This window comes from Schistocerca americana, chromosome X, assembly GCF_021461395.2.
Source record: "Schistocerca americana isolate TAMUIC-IGC-003095 chromosome X, iqSchAmer2.1, whole genome shotgun sequence".
In the NCBI taxonomy this organism is placed as follows: Eukaryota; Metazoa; Arthropoda; class Insecta; order Orthoptera; family Acrididae; genus Schistocerca; species Schistocerca americana.
Window position 1 is genome coordinate 186,052,572 of NC_060130.1, and position 23,657 is coordinate 186,076,228.

Genomic DNA, 23,657 nt, shown 5'->3' on the forward strand with positions numbered 1-23,657 from the left:
GCAGAGCTTTTGGAACAAGATTTTAAATTGTAAGACATTTCCAAGGGAAATTGTTGATTAAAACTGAAGAAATTGCAAAAAAGTAGGAAATTAAGGAGATGGGACCTGGATAAGTAGAAAGAATCAGAGGTTGTTGATTTCAGGGGGAGCATTGGGCAATGCAAGAGCAAGGGAAAGGAATACAGTGGAACACAAATGAGTAGCTTTGAAAGACAAAATAGTGAAGACCACTGAGGATCAAAGAGGTAAAAAGTCAAGGTCTAGTAGAAATCCTTGGACAACACAGGGGATATTGAATTTAATTGGAAGAAGAAAATATAAAAATGCAGTAAATAAAACAGGCAAAAGGAAATATAAGTGTCTAAAAAATGAGATTTATAGGAAGTGCAAAATGGTGCAGAAGAAATGGCTAGAGGATAAATGTAAGGATTCAGAAGTATATATCACTAGGGGAAACATAGCTCCACCTACAGGAAAATTAAAGAGACCATTGGAGAAAAGAGAAGAAGCTTTAGGAATATCAAGAGCTCAGATAAAAAACCAGTACTACACAAAGAAGGAAAAGCTGAAAAGTTGAAGGAGTATATAGAGCATGGGAGATGTACTTGAGTGCAATATTTTAGATATGGAAGAGGACATATGTGAAGATGAGATGGGAGATATAGTAATATGAGAAGAGTTTGATAGAGCACTGAAAGACCTAAGTCAAAATAAGGCCCCAGTAGTTGACAACATTCCATCAGAACTACTGATAGCCTTGGGAGAACCAGCCATGACAAAACTCTTCCATCTGATGCGCAAGATATATGAGACAGGCAAATACTCTCAGACTTCAGGAAGAATATAGTAATTCCAATTTCAAAGAAAGCAGGTGCTGCCAGGTGTGTGCATTAGTGAACTATCAGTTTAGTAAGTTATGGCTGCAAAATACTAACACGAATTCTTAAAAAAGACTGGAAAAACTGGTAGAAGCTGATATCTGGATTACAGAAAAATGCAGGAACATGCAAAGCAATACTGATGCTATGACTTCTGTTAGAAGAGAGCTTAAGGAAAGGCAAACCTATGTTTATAACATTTGCAGACTTAGAGAAAGCTTTTGACAGCAGAGATAAAATACAGGTAGCGAAAGGCTATTTACAACTCGTACAGAAACCAGACAGCAGTTATAAGAGTCGATGGCATGAAAGGAAAGCAACGGTTGAGAGGAGACAGGGTTGTAGCCCATCCCTGATATCATTCGGTCTGTATATTGAGAAAGCCAATATACCAAAGGAAACCAAATAAAAATGTGGAGTAGGAATTAAAGTCCAGGAAAAAGAAACTTTGAGGTTTGCTGATGACTTTGTAATTCTGTCAGAGACAGCAAAAGGACTTGGAAGAACAGCTGAATGGAATGGACAGTGTATTGAAAGGAGGATATAAGATGAACATCAACATTAGCAAAACAACGATAATGGAACATAGTCAAATTAAACCAGGTGATGTGAAGGTAATTAGATTAGGAAATGAGGCCCTTAAACTAGTAGATCAGTTTTGCTAGTTGGGCAGCAAAATAATTGATGATGCACAAAGTAGAGAAGATATAAAATGTAGACTGGTAAAGGCAAGAAAAGTGTTTCTGAAGAAGAGAAATTTGTTAATAATGAATATATATTTAAGTGTCAGGAAGTTTCTTCTGAAATGATTTGTATGGAGTGTAGCTATGTATGAAACATTGGATGATGAATAGTTTGGGCAAGAAGAGAATAGAAGCTTTTGAAATGTGTTGTTACAGCAGAACGCTGAAGATTACATGGGTAAGATCATGTAACTAATGAGAAGGCAATGAATAGAAATGGGAAGAAAATAAGTTTGTGGCACAGACCATCTAGAAGAAAGGATCTGTTGATGGGACACATTATAAGACATGAAGGGATCACCGATTTCATACTGGAGGGTAGTGTAGGGGTAAAAATCATAGAGGGAGTCAAAGGGATGAATATAGTAAGCAGATTCAGAATGATATAGGTTGCAGCAGTTATTTGGAGATGGAGAGACTTGCACAGGATAGAGTAGCATGGACAGCTGCCTCAAACCAGTCTTCAGACTGAATACCACAACAAGAACAACAACCATTATCTTAACGGTCTTGGGGTACAGTAGCTCAGTCCAAGAACATAGCATATGCAGGAGGTTTTTGAATGATTAAGAAAAGCAGGGCTGACAGTCAATCCACAAGAGGTTATTTTTGCCTGTTCTATTAAGTTTCTTAGTGCACATAGTTTCATGTCAAGGAATGTATAGAGATTCAGAGAGAGTGGAAGCTATTAATCAATACCCAACTGCAGAATGTCAAGCAAGTTGCCAGATTTGTCAGCATGGCAATTTTTTTTTACTAAGTTCATTATTGGTTTTGCAGAGAAGGCACTGCTGTTTAACAAGTTACACTGAAAGGGATGTAAATTTCTATGGAGGCCTTCACAGGAAGCCACAGTTTTGGCATTAAAGCAAGCACAGCATCAGCCCTAGTATTAGAACTACCAGACTTCAATGTGAAATTCATTCTATAGATGGACGTATCAGCTCTAGGGATAGGAGCAGCTCTGTTGCAAGAGCAAGATGGGAATAAGAAGACAGTTGCCTAAATGTCAAGGAGATTAAACAAACTAGAAAAAAGGTATTCTATTTATGAACTGGAAACTCTGGCACTTTTGTTTGGCATTGAGAAGTTTTGATACTATCTCAAACATTGGAAGTTCATCCTGGAAACTGACATAACAACACCTTATTATTCTAAGCCAATGCATTAATAGAAACCTTTAATTTGGCCCTGACAGCCTATCACAGCAATGACCAAAGTGTATGGGACTGCTAGCTCCCTTGGTTAATTATGGTGTCCAACACATCACATCATGGAAATCATCAGTTCACACCCAATAGCCTGCTCCTGGTCTACTGTATAGAAACTCCACCATGCAACTTATATAAAGTCTACTGATGTTGCCTGAGAAGAGAGATGCTCATCAGGTGATTGCACAATGGAAGTTGGCTAAGAGAATATTCAGGAAGTTCATAAGAAGGAAGCCATGAGCTGCACTGAGGTGAGAAAAGTCATGCAATAGCAATATGCATGTGCTGTTTGACAGGACATGGACAATAGATGCAACATATGTCTGTTTAGAGAATAACAAAATTTGTTGTCTCTTTCTAATAATGAACTGTTTCAAGTTGATGGTCTGATGTTCAAGTACAAAGATATATGTTATGGGAGAATGCAATGGCTGAGAGTGATGGGTTACACTAAGGATGCTACACTTGTTTTGATCATCATAGTTTACATACACTCAGATTTTGATGAAGTTGCTTTCACCAACTTGTTTTGTCCATGGTGTTTCTTAATCATGTTCATTTAAATTGTGGTTAATGTGAGTCTTCATTAAATAACTGACTGTCATTACAATGGATTTGATTATAGTATCTTTTAAATATTTCATTTTTAAACTCAATATGAATTGGATGTGGCTTGCTTCAACTTGTTTGTGTTATTTTATTATGGTACTATATTCACTTACATTTTATTTGCTGTGCTACATTACAGTTGTTTTGGTGGGTTGTCTGTTAAAATAAATCTGTAGTTTCTGTCCCAGTGGTCAATAAATACATGTGTTGTACTTTTAACCTGAACTCATTCAACCAATTCCAACCTTTAATCCTAAAGGCCCTACTGCACCTAATAGTACCAGAGATGCTTTAGCTTTATAGCAACAGACAGGTATATCAGAATGTATTTCACAATTTCCGTTTTTTTGTTAACTATTTTGCATATAACTTTTTAGTTTTTCTAATAATTTCAATACTCTTCATGGGAAATGTGTTGGTATTCATTTGACAAGTTCTGCAGGTTACTAAATGAGTGAATACCATCTATTATGTCAAATGCAAGAACATTGAACATATAATTTATGTATTAAATCACTGTTCTATGTAAGTAAAACATAAAAATGATTTATTTGTGTTCAAATTAATGCAAAGGGAAAGCAAATGAACAATATTTGTTGATATGCAGTATGTAAGAATAACTCTTGTTCCTTTACAAGAAGTCAGTGTTGAATTGATACAGAACAGAATATTGTTCTACAGCAGTTCTAGGCACTGTTTACAAGCAGTACTGACTCTGTTTAGAATTCATGAAACCCAATAGCATGATGCATAGTGAAACACTATGGTATTCCAAATAACAATAAGGTTGTGGAGAACTTTAGTTTTTAAAAGAAGAGTGTTGGGTTCATGGAAAAAAAATAAAAGCTAGCTAACTACTACATCTCTAATAAATAAACAAAATCAGTTAAACTTGGAAATGTTATCCTAAATTTTACAGCTAGAAAAGTAGAAGAGAGAGATAAAATAAGAAGAAAATGTGTTGTCTGAGGAAACTTCGATAACATTCAATTCCTTGTTCAAATTTTGTACACCTAAGTAAGCCATTCAAGTACATTTATTTCATCATCAACATCCACTAAATGTGACACCTTCATGAGGCCACTATTCTTTTCTGTCGCTTCAAAAGTGTACGTTATGGTGCAATTATATCTTTTGATGATGCTTTGCAGTGGGGATATTTTGGGTTTGTGTCTTGATTTCCTTTGAATATATATTGTATGAAACCATTATCCCAAATTAGATGTACATCAAGCTAGGTTTTCTTTTCCATATGGTGTCAGTCAGCAGCAGCTGCATGTTAATTTCTTTCAGTTCTGGATGCCTGTGAGACTCTTTATTTTGTCCACAACTGTACTGCATCTAATTTTTCTTTTTTCCACAACCACAGCTTAAAACATTCCAAATTTGATAAATTTCTACAATTTTTGTATGTTGGATATTAGATTTATTTTATTTTTGATGAGTTGTTTGATTGTTGTAACTCTTCTTTTAATACCCATCAGACTTATTTTAACATTTAGTTACTGTACTAATCAAGCAAGATAATTTATTAACTTGCTTCAGAATAACATATTCTGTCTTTCTTTTATTCTCATCTCTGCTGTCAATACATCTATCTTGTTTTTGCCCTTTGCTTATGGGTGTCCACAAGGTCAGTCAAAATTATTTACACACATATCTAGTGATTTTCTGAATCTTCTAATATTTCTCATCAAATCTAATGGAAATTGCTTGTTAACTATCTGTTTTTATTGATTTCACATGGTTTATCATGGTTTCAATTGCACTTTCTATGAAAGAAATATGGGGTCAAAGAGAGAAAAACCTTATATGACACCTCTTGTTGCCTTATTTTAGCTATGATAATATTGATTTCTGTATTCTAGCTTTTGTATAAACCAATCCCTCCAGTCTATTCCTATTTCTGTCAATGATCGAAGCTGTATGTTGCAGCCCCCTCTACCAAAGCCTTTTCCAGCTGAATGCTGAATGAATATTACATATATATTATTTGTTCATTTTGACTCCTCCTTCTGAAATAAGCTGCTGTTATATTGGATCTTTTCTTGCTTTATTTCTTTCCTAAATCGAAATTGGTCTTCATAAATTTTGCTTTTAACCTTTCTTTAAGAACTTTTAGTAGAACTGCTGAAGCATGGGATAGTAATTTTAAAAATTTAAAGTATTTTATTTCTTAAGCATAGTAGTAGCTTTACTATTTACAAATTATACCCGTAACATTCTGAAGATGATGAAAACACACAAAACTTTCTACAGTTGTTAAGTTACATTGTCTCCAACATTTTTTAATAACTGATGCAGGATATTATCTGTTTCAACTGTTTTTTTATCATCCACACTGTTTAAAGAGTTGGTGAACTCTGATCTGAAAATTGGTAGTACTACAAATTCATTTTGCACACCTCTTCTGATACTTATGTAATCTGAAGCTTATCTAACACCTTCTCATCAATTAGTATTTGCTATTACTTTTTCAGATTCAAAGCTAATGCTCTATTTCTTGCCCAAACATAGTCTACACAATCGTTAAAATTTATTTAACAAGGTTCTCCAGTGGTGCTTGATAAAACACAACAATAATATCAAAAAGGGAACACTTTCCACATTTTCTGTCACTGTTAGTGATAATCAAACACATTCCTAACACATTTAACCTCAAAACCTTAAAATTTACTTCACAATGGAGGTGGGAGGCTTTTCTATAAATTTCTCAGAACTAAATATAGATACTAGCACAATAATACCATTTTAGCATTTACAGAAAAAAACAGTTCTTGATACTGTATTCCTTGCAAGCTCCCAATACCCACAAACTCATCAACATACACCTTTACATTCCATTGTGTGCCATCTTATTTCATTTCCACTGTCCTATGTGCTTTTAATTCAAATTACAGACAAATCGACTTATTACTCTCTGACTTAGTTGATAAATCTGATGAAAAAGGGAAACACACAAAATTATAGTACTTCTTTATGCTGGTACCAATATGAACTCATCAGCAATTGCAAAAACAGCTGCACTGTACCATATGTTGGCCAGATTTCAGATGGGCTTGCGAAAAGTTAAATTCTCGCTATTACAGACTTCTGTTTTACAACGACATCATCACTAAATTGTATTCAATAGTAAAGATGCAATGAAATCTTTGACACAGTGTGGTGTGCATAAAATCACCTGTGAGCACAGTGAAAGTATGTAAAGTCAGATTCAGCCTTTGTGGAACATTTTTTAACAGAGACCACCCATACTTTGTACACTGTGTCATTTTACATATTGTTAAGAAAAGCAGAAAGATGATACTATTGAAATACTTGAAATCAAGAAAGATATGACACAGAATGACAGTTTTCTTTCTCCATTCTGCTAAATTGAGTTTCAGTTACATGAATGTTAGATTCGTAAAATCAACTTCATGACTCATCTTTTATTAAATATAAAGATTTCAATACAGTGTACAAAAATGTGACAGCTTTCTTTGCAAACATTCCGTGTCTCATCATTTTATATATCTTGCCTAATAATTGTGTAAGCCATACAACATTCTTATCTGCTGTTGTGACATTCATTTGTCATCTTCTGATAGCTTAAGGTATCAAAAACTGATTTGTTACCAGATACATAATAGTTGCAAAATATGGAAAGCCTTTCTTTTTTGATACTGTAGTGATTTAATTTTAAGTATGTTTGCTTCTGCCAGGTCTTCTTCTTTCTTCCTAGTGATCTGTCTCATTTGCTTTTTTTAATGTTATGTGGCTGTGTATTTTTATGCACTCTTAAATACAATTTTTTTTCCTAATACTAAAGGAGGGAAACTATGAGAGCAATAGTTCTAATATTATGGTTACAGATGCTAAGGGTGGAAGATTTGCTTTTAACAGATTGGAGCATGATGTAAAGGTTCATATACTGTCAAAAGTTGGTTTTTGAATCTTCAGAATCTTCGGAATCAGAAACATGCATGCAACAGGGAATTATACACCCAAAAGACAACAAGAAATTATACATTCAAAAAACTTTATCAATATAATGATATCAGTATAAATAAACAAACCATTTAAGCAAAGAAAATTTAGAGCAAATGTATGAGTTCCAACTTTATATTACATGGGTTATAATGAACACTAGGAGATAGTTTGTAATGTTGAAATGCTGCTGTGCCAACATGTGATTAGTAGTTTGTTATAAACATAAAATATACTCTGTTTTATCCACAAATAAATTACCTACTAGTATAAATTATTAGAAGGATAACATTTAAACTATATTTCTAAAACCATTACGTATTACTTTAAAACATGTAACCAATTTTTAAGTGTTTCTACCCTCCTTTATTAGCTCATAAAATTACAAGAGCAGTTTGTAAACAATGTTAAAAAGCATCTGATCAGTTTATGTAAGACATTTCAATGCTAAAATAAAATCAGCAATTTTTTCTTATGACAGTAGAGATGGACAAATATGTTTTATGAATACTGAACATATGGGAAATTTAAATGACAAGTTTATAGGTGGTATCACACATTATAATAGACGAAAGTCTTTAATGGAAAGTAGTCAAAAGCGAAAAGCTTCTGTAAATGCCATTGTTAATATTGTGCAGAGAGACTATTAAAATATTAAAAGTAATGATAGGAGTTTTCCACAGGCCACAGAAAAAATTGCTGTATGGGACTATATTTTTATATTTATCAATCATACTGGCTCTCCATTTACAAATGAATTAAAATATCATGTTTGTCTCACCTGCTGGTTTATCTTGCTCTTGCTTTTTTCCCTGAGATACATCCCTTTTGTCTGAAACAGAATGAAAAGTCATATTAATTATCTTTTTCAATGAAAATAAAAAATTAGCACAACAAATAGGTTTTGTAAAAATTACAGTATTTACAATTTACATTTCAAATACAATTATATTTTTGTTAACACTGAATTTACAAAAGACCACAGTTTAAACATTAAAGTCATAACTAACTGTGTCTATAGCAATAATACTATAAAATAATGAAACAAGGAAGTATACCAATAGTCTTTATGGAGAATTTCACTTATAAATAACAAGGGAATTTACACCTACGATAAAGTATATCGAACAAGTGTGTGGCCTGCAGTATCAAGTGAATGTAGTGTGCTCTCTCTTCTCTCTTCATATATATGTGTTTGAATGCTGAATTACAGTGCTCAACATTTTGTGGCTAGTCTTTTCTTAAATGTTGATGTGAAGTTCAATTGCCTTACATCTAATGCACATGTAATAATTTTAATTGTTTTGTTTAATTGTTTCAGGTACAGTAACATTGTGATAGTTGAAATTTACACCATTTGGGAACAAGCTTAGATTAATAATATGAAACAAATTGATGTTGTGTGGCAGTAAATAATTTTTCTTGTCTCGCAAAACAAGTAATTTACTGATCTATAGACATTAGGAATGTGTAACATGTCCCTGCCAGTAAGTCTCTGCAGGAGCTGCTAATAAGTTATTACATTTGATTCCTACAGAAGATTGCATCAAATGTTCCTACATTCCTAACTTAAACCACTTAGTGATTGTGGAATGTACCTAACAGAGTTCTTGAATGTTTTGCAACAGTTTGTTATAATTTATCTTTAGAGTGTTATTCCACAGTTATAAGTGACATTTTCAAAGTACTTCTTTTGCACCCTAATAATTTTATCTGTTTCCTTCTTACCAAACTGAGAGATTTTCCAATTACAGCATGTTTTCCTGTTATACCAGTTATTCCAAGCTTTCTATTTTGTCCAAGTTTTTACTTATTTAAAGAAATATTCAAAATTTAGATTTGAAAATTTGACCCTACTAAATTGTTTATGACTGACACATAATTAGAAAACACTCAATTTCTTCCTTGTAAAAAAATGTTGTATTCCCTGAAAAATGTACAGTCAAAAACTTATCTGTATCAAAAATTATTGAACTTGAGAAAATTGATAACTTAAACCATCAACTGATCAAAATTACAGAGTTGTAGTATTGCAGCGCTGGTTTACTGTTTCCAAAAATGTATACTTTTATGATAATAATGAGATATTTCAATTAGAAAATTTTAGTTTCCAGAAAATTCTTGGCAGGCTTTGTGAAAGTCCAAGGTTAAAAGTGCACATCCAAAATTCTGCTTGTAAAATAAAAAAACCTGTTTATCATGATGTTTTGAGGATATTTGACCAATTGTTAATCAAAATTATTTTGCTCCCTAATGTATGTATGTATGTCTACTTTTCACCATTGAGTATCAACCATGCCAAGGTCTGAAGTCAGCACTGTGTGCAGTCAGTAGTAAAAACTCAGTCCATGCTGAGCTACCTTAGTATATAGTTACTTCTATTAGGCAGCTGTTGAGCACTGACAATATAGCATTGGTACCTGTTAAATTTTGCCATACTCCTCAAAGTCTTTGGGGTTTTCTGATCTGTTGTGTTATAAGCATGAAGTTTACTACACAAAATCTGATCACCAACAAATTGGGGCATTGGTAATAAATATGCATAAAAGTGAACATCTACTTTGATGGTGTTGCATAAAGTTATTTAAAAATTTCTCATAGCACCTAGCAGCCAACAACTGAACTTTAGAAGAAGAGGAGGACTTAAGAGGTGTCCATCTATTCTGACAGGTCAGTAAGCTTCCAAGTTGACTGGATACCATATAGACTTTCTTCTGTTGTATTTCCCCGACAACAGATAACTCAAAGTTAGCTCTGTCAACTGCAAAAAGTCAGAAGTTGCAACTAATACTGTATGCCAGGTCAAGAGTAGTTTTATTATATTTCCCTGAGGAACATCTGCAGTTGCTTCTATGCCTCAAGATGACTTTTCTTCTAAGATAACGGGCTTTATGCTGATTTTAAAATCAACACACCACCCATAATTTAGGCTATAACTCTAATAAAAATGTGTTACCTGTATGTGGTACAGTATCAGGAGCAGTTTGACAGCCAAGGAAACTTCAAATACGTGTGGTTCCCACAACTTGTGTCTTTTAAAATATCACAAGTAAGGACCAAGAAATGGGTCTTATACAACCAAAGCTTTTGGAGTAAATTGTAATTGTCATGAAGAAGGAAAGTTATCATATAAATCAACTATTTCCATAACTATATAGAAGATAGAGCTCTTCAAGGACTTATCTTACCCAATAAATTTAGTAAAAATATGAAATGACTGCAGAAAATTTATTCAAAAATGGTACAGTACATTTCACCTGTGGATTTATGTAACAAAAACTGCCAGATCAGAGTGTTTTAATAATTAAGCAGTACTATCATAATTTAGTGTAATGGTAACAGTTAAGCTGAAAACAGGAAGTTAGGAGGGTTGAAGATGTTACACTGAACAGAAATTAAGAATATATTGGCTTTAAAATCATTTCAGTCTGTTTCAGTAATCAGAAAAAACACATCTATTTTTGGCATAATCAGAGTTGAAGGATACAGCATATTACACAAGGAGTACTGCACAGAACAAGAGAACCATGGGGAAAAAAACAAGATATGTGAGAAGACATAGAATGAAGCAACGTGTTGGGCGAGACCAAGGGTCATGACTGGGAACGGAGAATGAGGTAGGTAGTATAATCCACTACTCCTTCTCTTCATGAATTAGGCTTTAAGTGTGTTCCATCTACACAATTTATATGCCCATCTCTTCTGATGACTTCTCATATAACTTTTACCTGAAATGTTATAACCTAATGCTGAAGCATTGTGCTGTCCATCTTCTGCACATGTTCTTATGAGATATTGTGGAATTTACTCATCTATGTTACTTGATTCTACTTTCAACTAATGTAGCATCTCTTTAGTTGTTGTGTGGCTGGTTCTTGAGCAGCAGCCAGTTCATCTCAGAAACTTCAATTCTAGACATTGTAGACTACGTGAAGTACTTTTTGTACATATCCTGTATTATTTTTCATGAAAATTTTTTATAAAATATTATTCTTGTTCCCTGTCTGGTCTTAGTTTATAATGTTTTATAAATGATATATATGACAGATCCCCAGTTATGACTCTTGGTCTCATACAACACATTGCTTCATTCTAAGTCTTCTCACATATCTTGTTTTTTCCCATGGTTCTCTTGCTCTGTGCAGTACTCCTTCAGTAATATGCTGTATCCTTCAACTATGATTTTGCCAAAAATAGATGTGTTTTTTCTGATTACTGAAACAGACTGAAATGGTTTTAAAGCCAATATATTCTTAATTTCTGTTCAGTGTAACATGTTCAACAATCGTAACTTCCAGTTTTCAGCTTAACTGTTACCCATTACACTAAATTATGACAGTACTGCTTAATTATTAAAACACATATCTCATCAAAGGCAGGGCTACATATGAAACCAGTCATGTGATCTATAAGCTAAGCTGCAACCACTGTGCTGCATTCTACGTGGGCATGACAACCAACAAGCTGTCTGTACACATGAATGGCCACCAAAAAACTGTGGCCAAGAAATAACTAGACCATCCTGTTGCTGAACACACTGCCGAATACAACATTCTTCATTTCAATTACTGCTTCATAGCCAGTGCCACCTCGATCCTTCCCACCAACACCAACTTTTCTGAACTGCACAGGTGGGAACTCTCCCTGCAATATATCTATGACCCCATAACCATCCTGACCTAAATCTTTGTTAGTCATTGTCCTTACCCATCAGTCCTTCCCTGTTCCCATTCCAGCACTACACAGCCATCTATTCCATCTAAGCACACGCAGTCTCTTTATTTCTCTTGTTTTCCAATACCTCAACTCACCCCGCACCATCCGTCTGACCACCCAACTGCAGCTAGCTGTCCTACCCTCTCTCCACCTCATCCCTGTATGCTCCCACAAGCAGCACTTTACTGTCCCCCACCCTTACCCTGTTATCTCTCTACCTGCTTGCCCCAGCCCCCTCCTTACCCTCACCAACCGGTTGGCTCTCCCATCAAGTGCTGCTGCTCGCACTGTGACTTCAGCAGCTAAAGACTGTGATCATGTGTGTGTGAAATGTATTTGTGTGTGTGTGTGTGTGTGTGTGGTGTCTATTTTTGACAAAGGCCTTGTTGGCCAAAGGCTCACTTTCTGACAGTCTTTTTGCTGTGCCTATAAATGACAGCATAATCTACAGACAAACTAAGAGGATGCTCAGATTGTCCCCTAAATCATTTATATAAATTAATAATAGCAGAGTGCCTGTAACAGTTTCTTGGGGAACCTCTGATATCACTTGTTTCACTGGATGACTTTCTGCCAATTACTACAAACATTGACCCTTCTGAGAGGAAATCACAAATCCCATCACACAAATAAGATGATACTCCAAAAGCACTGCTTCTAAGGAAAAGTGTCAAAAGCCTTTCAGAAACCCAGAAATATGGAGCAATTTGAGATCCTCTCTCAACAACACTTATTACTTCGTATGAATATAGAGGCAGTTGTGTTTCACAAGAATGATATTTTCTGAATCCATGCCTTCTTATCTGTCAATATATCACTTTCTTCAAGGTATTTCACAGTTTTGAAATACAGTATATGTTTCAAAATCCTACTGTACATCGATGTCACTACTGGAGGAAAAAAATATCAGTAAAGACCTTACCATCTGTGACCAAGGTGATGCTTAGTATTTTTTGGGATGGACATGATGTTATGCTACCATATTATGCTTGAAAGGGGCAAACCATTATAGGAGTATACTACTATAATCTCTTGATGAGGTTACTTGTGACAGAAAAGTCACAGAGTCATAGCAAACTGTCCAATGGGGTATTTTTGCTCCACAATAATACCCTAGTATATTCTGGGCAAGACACACTATGCCTCACCTCCACTCCACCCAATTCTCCTGACATGGCACATAGTAACTAGTTCTTTTTCTTTTCTTGGATGACGAAATCATTGTATGGCAGGCATTTCCAGAATGACAATGATGTGATTGTTGAGGTGGAACATTTTCTCAGTAGCCAAAATGCAGACTTCTACAATCAAGGATCCATCAAGTCATCCACAATTCAGAAGTATGTATCACATTGAAGAGTGAATATGTAGAGCTGTACTGACACCATCACTAAGTTTCATGGTCATTTATTTTTTCATGGTGATAGTTAAAACTTTATGTCTACTCCTCATATGAAATAAAAGTTTTGTGTAATTACTACAGTTTCTGAAAGTCATATCAATAAAAGTACAGCTATTTTCATGCAGCAACGGCCTTGCTGCAGTGGATACGCTGGTTCCCGTGAGATCACTGAATTTAAGCACTGTTGGGTGTGGCCGGCACTTGGATGGGTGATCATCTGGGCTGCAATGCACTGTTGCCATTTTTCAGGGTGCACTCAGCCTTGTGATGTCAATTGAGGAGCTACTTGACCGAACAGTGGTGGCTCCGGTCAAAGAAAACCATCATAATGACTGGGAGAGTGGTGTACTGACCACACGCCCTCCTATCTGCATCCTCAAATGAGGATGACATGGTGGTTGGATGGTCCTGGTGGTCCACTTGTGGCCTGAAGACGGAGTGCTTTATTTTTTATGGGGAAGAAACAAATCCAGTGGAGGTGGGCATTACAAAACAATACTCTGCAATATCACCTTTCGTATATCTATAAGTGGCTCATCTTTTGATACTGAGGGCAATGAAGACCTAAAGATTACGGCAAACATACAACTGAGATTTTGGGAAAATATACAATAAGAAAATAAATATCTCCAAAACAAATGTAATGGCTTCTGAAAGAAGATATAATTAAGCTGTAAATTAATAATGGAAGTAACATTACAGAAAGATGTATTTATATATTTAGGGGATAATATCACCATGACTGGATACAACAAAGGATAATGATATCCCAATATAATGGTCTTTACCTTATGAAAAGACTTATTGAATCATATGTGTGAAATATGTAGAAGATCAGACTCCATGGTAGTGGTTTTACAGTTTCAATCAAAATGCTACAGGAATGTGCGGGGTGGTGAAATGTCCGAAAACTCTTCTAAAGTCTAATGGAAATGATACACATACTAGAACCATTAAATATTCACTGTGAAATGTCTTTATTGTGATTTATTTAGTGACTACTGTGCAGCTTTTCCATGATGCCCTCAAAAAGACTAAAAAAGCTGGTTGCACAATTCATTAATGAATTTCCTCTGACTGTCTGCTCTTTGTAGGAGATATGTGTAACAAAATGTGTCCCAGTATTATCTACGTATTTGTGGCTTGTCACCTATCTTTCCAACAGTTAGCTTCAGGATATAATGCCTCCTTCACCTAATAAACTAGTATCCAAATGTTAAGCATAAACTGGGAAAAGGGACACTGGAAACAAAAAATGAACAATCACTCTAAATAACAATCAAACCAAAAGGAAAAGAGTATTTTCTCCATTATCTAGGCATGTGAGTCAATGATAACTTTCAAAACAGTGCATTAGTTCCATAATGTTTTAGTTCTGTTTGCATTCCCATAATGAGCAGCTTGTAGTCTCTTTGTGACATTTACAGTGTAATGTGAGAAATACACTATGTACTTGTTCGCAATGGATCCTTAGACTCCTCTAAATGGCCAGATACGGACAGCAGTCTTAGCCGTGTCACGCACCAGAGAGTGTACTTTAAGTGGAGAGCTGATGGTGCAGAAACATATGAAGTATCTGTAGAAGGCCATTAAAAAGTCAGCTGAGGATAATCATTCCACAATAGAACAAATATGTCATATTAACTGCATCATGGAATCCCACGACGTTTGCGTCCTGACAAACCGTTTGTTGACCAGCTTATCCGTGTGATAAACATCAATCAGAGTGGGTCCTGCTGTGTGCCTCCTACAAGAGAGCAAGCTGCAACACACTTGTGTCCTGCTGATGGCCACTCTTCAGGCACTATTTGCTACAACAGGCACAAGTGCTTGCAAGCCAAACACTGATTTGCACTCATCTCGCATGTTGGTAAATATTCTGGGCAACAACAGCAACAGGCTGATTGTTTGTCCACAGAGTCTCTGGTAGCTGCCCCAAGTGGTGCCAAGTCCACTGGCAGCAGAGTGCATTTTCACAACCACAGCATTGGGATCACGAGCACTATTTTCCTACGGCACGTCATGTGCTTGCCAGCAGCTCGTGCTGTATCTGTGCACTGCAACAGTATTTAAACTGGTGCTCAACCGCGGATTGGGAGTTTGGTCTCAGCTATGAGCTGCATCCACAGCCTATCAATCAGCGTTTTGCTACGAAATCACTTTCAGACAGTCACCGCGCAATATTTACCTTTATCGAGCAATGCAGTGTTAATCTTCTAATCCCTACCGAGCTTAGGGCTGTGACTTTCCTTTGTTAGACATTGGCTATATGCCAGGTACTAATTGTGGTAGTAATGCCTGAACATTCCGAGTGAATCTGGACTTGAACTTTTTGATAACTCAGTTTGACCTTCAGCCACTTAACAATTACTTGTCTTCTATTATTGGGTCTCAAAGCTACATCTTCTGTACCTTGGCCATCATCAGTTATTTTGCTGCTCAAATAGTACAACTCATCTGCTACTTTTGGTGTCCTATTTCTTAACCTAATTCCTTTAGCATTAATTGATTTAATCTGACTACATTCGATTATCCTTATTTTACTTTTATTGATGTTCATTTTATAATCACTTTTCAGGGCCCTATCCATTCTGTTCAACTGCTCTTCCAAGTCCTTTGCCATCTCTGGCAGAATTGCAGTGGCCTCTCATTGAACTTCAATTCCCATTTCAAATTTATCTTTGGCTTCCTTCATGGCTTTCTCAATGTACAGATTGAATAACATTGGGGAAAGGCTACAACTCTGTCTCACGCCCTTCTCAACCACTGCTTCCCTTTCATGTCTTTCAACTCTTACAACTGCAGTCTCGGTTCTGTACAAGTTGTAAATAAACTTATGCTTCTGGTATTTTATACCTGCTCAATTCAGAATTTCAAAGAGTGTATTCCAGTCAACACTGCAACAGCTTTCTCTGCTTCTACAAAGCTATAAATATAGGTCTCACATTGTTCACCCTACCTTCTAGGATATGACATAGGGTCAATATTGCCTTCCATATTCCTTCATTTCTAAGGAACCAAAATTGACCTTCACCAAGGTCATCTTCTATCAGTTTTTTTGGTAAGTGGTTGTGCCAATATTCTGCAATCATGACTTATTAAACTAAAGGTTTGGCAGTATCCACACCTGTCAACACCTGCCTTCTTTGTAATTGGAATTATTACCTTCTCCCTGAAGTATGAGGGTATTTCTGATGTCTCATACATCATGCACACCATCTGTAATAGTTCTGTCACGGCTGGCTCTCCCACGGATGTCAACAGTAATGAGTGAACGTCACCTACTCCTGTCGCCTCATTTCCATGTAGGTCTTTCAGTCAAATTTTTCTCACAGTATCATATCTCCCATCTCACCTCCATCTACTTTCTCTTTTCTTTCTACAATATTTTCCTCAAGTTTGGTTCCCTTATATAGAACCTCTATATATTCCTTCCACATTTCAGCTTTCTCGTTCTTCGCTTCCTATTGGCGTCCAGCCTAAGCACTCGATATTTGTACAGCAGTTGCTTCAACTTTCGTCAAAGATCTCTTTAATTCTCCTATAGGCACATCTATCTTTCCCCTAGTTATGCATGTTTCTACAGTCTTGTATTTGTGCTCTAGCCATTTCTACTTAGCCACTTTGCATTTCCTGTTAATCTCATTTTTAGATATTGTATTCCCTTTCGTATGTTTCATTTCTATTACTCCTGTTCTTTTACCTATTTACCTCTGTTGCCTTCCTTATTTCATCTCTCAAAGTTACCCATTCATCTTCTACTGTATTGCTGCTTGCGACAGTGACTCAGTGACTGTGCAGGATGCTGCCCAGACACTGCAATCAGCTCAGATTGTGGTATCCCTGCCACATGTCTTCACCATACGGAGGGCCAGCACAACAGCAACAGTCCCCGTACTGAGCTCTTCACCAGCTCACTGTAGGTGAAAGAGCCTTTCAACCCCCACCTGTTACACAGGTGGATTCAGCTCCAAAAGGGCTGCCAGTACCAGCATCAGTGCAGCCAGCTTCCGTAGTTCCCTCACTACGTCTATGCCCTCTGGGTTTCACCACCACCATCTGGGAGCAACACCCCACCCTGGAACTGAGCACAGGCTTTTCCTCAACAAATGCCTGCTGCCACCTCACTGCCTCCCCAACATCAGCCTGGCCCATTGTGCCAATTCCAGGGGAGAAGGGACCTCGTAATCCTACCGGATGTATCGACGGAAGATGTGGAGCTGTTGACACGAGTCATTATGCCTAAGTCCAGCGATGGAGCTGTCAGTGAGAAAAATACGGCATCTCTGGCCGAGCGAACGTGCGAGACCAGCTAGCTGGCCAATTTGAGTACGAGCATTCGTGAGCTTACTCTCATTCTTTGTGGGTCAACCAACACAGTGTTCCAATCTTAACCAATACTTCCCTAAATAACAAAGCAATATTTATCGTCTCTGCCGGATAATGAATTGGACTGCTTGTCTGTCAGTCAAGTCAACAACGCTTGTATGTGAGATAGTGAGAATGAAGTTACAACTATGAACCAGTGTACTTATTCAGCTGAGTGAACTAATTAGTGTTGGCACTATCGTCGCCTTTTGCAACCATCCAGCAACTAGTGCACATCAATTTAACTTTGAGGCATAGTGAATTAGTTGTGCAAATTCTTTTAATTTTCTTGTGGCTCAGGAAAATTATTTCATTTTATTCTGAACTTATTGATCTTTTGTTTCATGTTTCAGTGTACTTAAGCAAGTGTAATAAATAACTGTTGCCATAGAAGAACAAGTCACAAAACAAAGCACATGGAAGTGACCCTTCCTTACCTGTGATGTGAGTCAAATAGAAACAACACAAGAAGAGTCTTTGCTGTTTACTTGACATACAAGTATTTCTTTATTTGCCTTAAAAACTCTGAGGACATGCAGAAGTTCCTGGGTACATAATGATTTATAATTATCTAAATAGGACTCCACATACAGAGATGTATTCTGACCATGTTATAGGAACTCACATGTAAAACAATGTGTTTCTTTTTGTCACATCAGTTGGGTAAATGGATGATAAATAATTATTATCACTTTGTCAATTACTACCTTTATAACAATCCAACTAATGCAATAACAATGCTCAATGTTAACTGATCTTGTAGAAGTGAAGTGGGATTTGAATCATCAGTGGAATAACGGCACTGAGTGTATTATGTGATTTATGTGTTAACATGGAAAAATATATGCCATTTTAATAACATTTGATCCTAAGTACTGTATAATCTGTATACTGCTTGGACTTCTCACTTTGTTTTGTTTTGCTGTTAATCTGAAAATGTTGTGTAAACTGGGTACATTTGCCTTACTCGTATACTGCAATAGCTATACACAAAAATACTGCAATTCATCCAGCTTCACATCATAGAAAATGGATTATGAAGTTCTGATGAAGATGAAATTCCTCAAAATACAGAAGGAAGATTAGAGGCTCTGTAAACTTTTCCGGCATAGTAATTGATTATATTCATATCAGGTCTCTTGCTGGAACGTAACAGCATCTTGCCACAATATTTTGGCAGTCCACCTGGCAGCCATCTTCAGATGAGTTAGCTGACACACTAACTCACCAGAACTGAAATCAAACCATATTGGCGGCTCCCTTATACACTGCCTGTAGGTCCACCATGCGTGCGCAAACGTAACTGCCCTCTACCGCAAAGCGCGACAGTGCATCATTTGTGAAAACTCACAAAAACAATAAATTGATATCAAAGCCTATTGACGAGTGAAACAAAGACTATTGTTTTTTAATGTCAAACAAAACAGGGTCCAAATCTTACTTAAAGGATAACCCTTATCTCTTAAACTTCCTGGCAGATTAAAACTGTGTGTCAGACCAAGACTCGAACTCGGGACCTTTGCCTTTTGCAGACAAGTGCTCTACCAACTGAGCTACACCACCACGACTCACAACCCGCCCTCATAACTTCAATTCTGCCAGTATCTCGTCTCCTACCTTCCAAACTTCACAGAAGCTCTTCTGCGAACCTTGCAGAACTAACATTCCTGGAAGAAAGGACTCGAACACTCAAGTGCCCGCGAAAGGCAAAGGTCCTGAGTTCGAGTCTCAGTCCGGCATACAGTTTTCATCTGCCAGTAAGTTTCATATCAGCATACACTCCACTGCAGAGTGAAATCTCATTCTGGAAACATCCTCCAGGCTGTGGCTAAGCCACGTCTCTGCAATATCCTTTCTTCCAGGAGTGCTAGTTCTGCAAGATTTGCAGAAGAGCTTCTGTGAAGTTTGGAAAGTAGGAGACGAGATACTGGCAGAATTGAAGCTGTGAGGGTGGGTTGTGAGTAGTGCTTTGGTAGCTCAGTTGGTAGAACACTTGCCTGTGAAAGGCAAAAGTTCCCGAGTTCGAGTCTCGGTTTGGCACACAGTTTTAATCTGTCAGAAGTTTTGTATCAGTGCACACTCTGCTGAAGAGTAAATATCTCATTCTGGAACCCTTATCTCTGTTTATAATATTGACTGATAGCTAGATTTCAATAGTTTCTTTCATTCCACCATCCCAATAACGGAATGCAGGGGCAACCACTTGTGTCTCATCATACAACATTTTATGTCCTTCAGTAAGACAATGTTCCACAACTGCGGATTTTTCTGGCTGAAATAAATGCATGTGGTGATAATGATCCACACATCAATCCTGGACTGTACGAATCATTTATCTAATATAGGCTTACCCATAATAGCAGGGAATTTTGTAGACACGAGGCTTCCTCAAACCCAAAGCATCCTTCACAGAGCCAAACAGTGCTCTAGTCTCTGATGGCACATGGAATACATTCATCCGTAACACGTGAGTGTTACAGAGATGTTTTGGGAACTCAAATGGGAATCCCTGGAGGAAAGGCGGTCTTCTTTTCAGGAAACACTATTGTACCCCTGATTTTTCAGTTTTCAAAAATGCATACTTTCTCTGAAACAATTTGCTAGTTTGTTAATTATTCCAGTTAAGATATTTGATTTTCTAGCAATTTTAGTGAACTTTGGGAATCCTCTTTCACATCAAACTGTTCGCAAATAAAATAGTAATGATTATTTTGCCATTTTCTAATTATACAGCTATTAGCTAAACAAACTTACAGCTCTGCCTATTGTAGCTTTTTCTCTTTTAATTTTGCTACCTTTATGTTCACAAATAAAATGTAATAATCCACTATTTTCTCAGTTTATAGTTTGCTGTACTATGCACATCTATAAATAGGCATTGCGCACAAAGCTACACCATTCAGTGCTCGGGAATGAAAATGTAACCATTACGTAAGAGAGGAGCCCGACAAAGCAGAAGTACATCGCACAACTGATGGAAATGGAGATGTTCAAGTTAATGCTTGTAAGAAATCATAGGCATCCAGTTTGAGCAAGTGGCTAGTAACCAACTATGAGACAAATATTAATTACTATCAGTCTCCAACTTTACATCGAGATCAGTGAAAGAAACATTACACAAGAAAAGAAAATAACAATATAGTATATTTTAAACTTAACAACTTAAAATTTCATTCTACAACCACAATCTATGTATTTTACACAGATACTAGTTTCTTCACATTAGATATTAAATACTGCATTTATGGACATAAATTCAAGAGTAATCCATATGAACAATTCTAGATTCTCATATGGGTAATTAGGTTTTGCTATAGTCAACACTTAGAATCAGGAGTACAAGAAATCTTTGCATTCCAATATCTTCCACTGAGGTAACCACTAAAAAATTTTACTTCATCGGCATACTGTGAAACATTTTTTGGAGTAGGGAATGAAAGAACAAGCCCTATGGAGAAAAAAGAAAAGAAAAATAATTACTGTGGAATAAAAACAAAATAATAACTAAAATGAAGGCAGTCTGTTTGAAAGTGTACATCTTTGCACTTATTGCTAGGTAATGTTCAGCAGTGTGGACCCTGTTCACCATGCTATTTACAAGATGAGTGAGATGTTGCTGCTCGAGCTGGTCCCACCCGAAATGATGACAGCCCTCTTGCAATCACACAGTGCGTAAGAAGAGCTTTTGTGAGTTGCAACTGGACCCAAACATGCTCATTTCATATTGATAAAATTATTTAATTGAACAGACAAAAAATCTACTCACCGAGCAGTGGCAGAATACACACATAAAACAGTGTTGTCATTGGCAAGCTTTTGGAGCCAGTCGCTCCTTCTTCAAGCAGAAGGTTTGAAGGGGAAGGAAGAAAGGTGAAGGAAAAGGACTGGAGAGGTCTAGGAAAAGGGGTAGATTTTGGGAAAGTCACTCAGAACATTGGGTCAGGTGATACTTGCCGTAAAGAATGACAAGGAAAGACTGATTGTTGGGGACTCCATTGGATGAGATTTGAAAACATGAGAGCTTAAAGGTGGAAGACAGGGTAATATGCAGGGCAGAGATTACTACCAAAATATCGGGCATGGGTTAATAAGAGTGAGAAGCTAAGTGCATTGTGCGTAACAGAGGTGGGAGGGGGCGGTGAAAAATAGATGAGAAAGACAATGAAAGATGTAGAAAACTAAAACAGAGTGAAGCAAAGAGTAGTTACAGTGAAGAAAAGCTGAGACAGAAGAACTTTACATAAATTAAGGCCAGCACCCACGAAAATTTCAGACACAATGGATCTCATTTTAGGGCATGATTTTAGGATGTCATGGCCCTATCAAAGTAGCTGATTTACACATTCCAGACCAGGAGAATACTGAGTCACCAATGGTGTGCTCTGAAACTGTTTTGTGGAGGGATTAGTAGTACCACAATTGGACGTAATGGCTCAGTAAATCTGCTTTTTAACTAGGCTGGTGGGGTAATTATGTGCAGTGAAGGCTGAGGTGAGAATGGTGATGTATTGCTGTAAAGAGTCTGCATCTGAACAAATATGCTTGCCTCAGATGCCAAGGCTGTATGGGAGACATGGAAAGAATGGCAACTGTCAAAATGTAAGTACTGCTGTTTGTTGGTAGGTTTAATGTGGACAGAAGTGTGTAGCTTGCCTCTGGTGAGGACGAGATCAATATCAAAGAAAGTGGCATGGGATTCAGAATGGGACCATGTGAAATTTAATTGGGAGAAGGTATTCAGAGAGTCCAGGAATTTTAGCAGGTCAGTCTCATCATGAGTCCATATGGTAAAGATGTCATCAATGTATTTAAACCAAACTAGGGGCTGAAGACTTATGGATCCCAGGAAAGCCCCTTCCAAGTGACCCATGAAAAGTTTGGTGTAGGAAGGAGCCATCCTGGTTCCCATGGCCATACTCCTGTTCTGTTTGTATGTCTGTCCCTCAAAGGTGAAGTAGCTGTTGGTAAGTATAAAGTTGATTAAAGTGAGTCGGAAAGATGACACAGGTTTCGAATCAGGTGGGAGCTGACTGAGGAAATGTTCAGCAGGAGACAGACCATGTACGTGGGGGATGTTGGTATAGAGGGATGTGGTATCAATGGTGACAGGCAAGGTGTGTGGTGGGAGTGGGACTGGAACGGATTTTAGCCGATCTAGGAAATGGTTGGAATCTTTATTGTAGGAGGGGGAGATTTTGTACTATGAGTTGCAGGTGTAGATCAACTAAGGCAGATATATGTTTTTTGGGTTCTTTGAAGCCAGCAACTATAGGATGGCCAGGATGATTGGGTTTGTGGATCTTAGGAAGACGGTAAAAGGTGAGGGTGCTTGGTTTAGGTGGGGTGAGAAGTTCTGTGGATTGCGATGTTAGTCTTTGTGAGGGGCCTGAGGTTTTAAGGAGGGAGTGCAGGTCAGTTTGAATCACAGGGATGGGATCTTGATGGCAGACACTGTATGTAGAGATATCAGACAGCTGACGTAGACCTGCACTAACATACTCCTTTTGGTTAAGTACTGCAGTGGTAGATCCTTTGTCTGCTGGGAGGTTAATGATGGAGTCATCAGCTGTTTGGGAATGTAGAGCCCGGAGTTCTGCAGAGGACAGGCACCAACCCTTTCGTGGGTCGCTTGGAAGGGGCTTTCCTGGGATCCATAAGTCTTCAGCCCCTGATTTGGTTTAGACACATTGATGACATCTTTACCATATGGAATCACAATGAGGCTGACCTGCTAAATTTCCTGGAATCTCTGAATACCTTC

General features: G+C 37.2%; 1 protein-coding gene across 5 annotated transcripts in view; it reads right to left on the bottom strand.

Moving 5' to 3' along the window:
* The window catches only part of LOC124555163 (ankyrin-3-like), a 904,646-nt gene that overhangs the window by 88,234 nt on the left and 792,755 nt on the right, over window positions 1-23,657 (bottom strand). For all 5 annotated transcript variants that reach the window (XM_047128986.1, XM_047128985.1, XM_047128988.1 and 2 more), the window contains one exon: window positions 8,192-8,242. In XM_047128986.1, coding sequence (XP_046984942.1) covers window positions 8,192-8,242 — 51 coding nt within the window. The remainder of the gene's footprint in view (window positions 1-8,191; window positions 8,243-23,657) is intronic.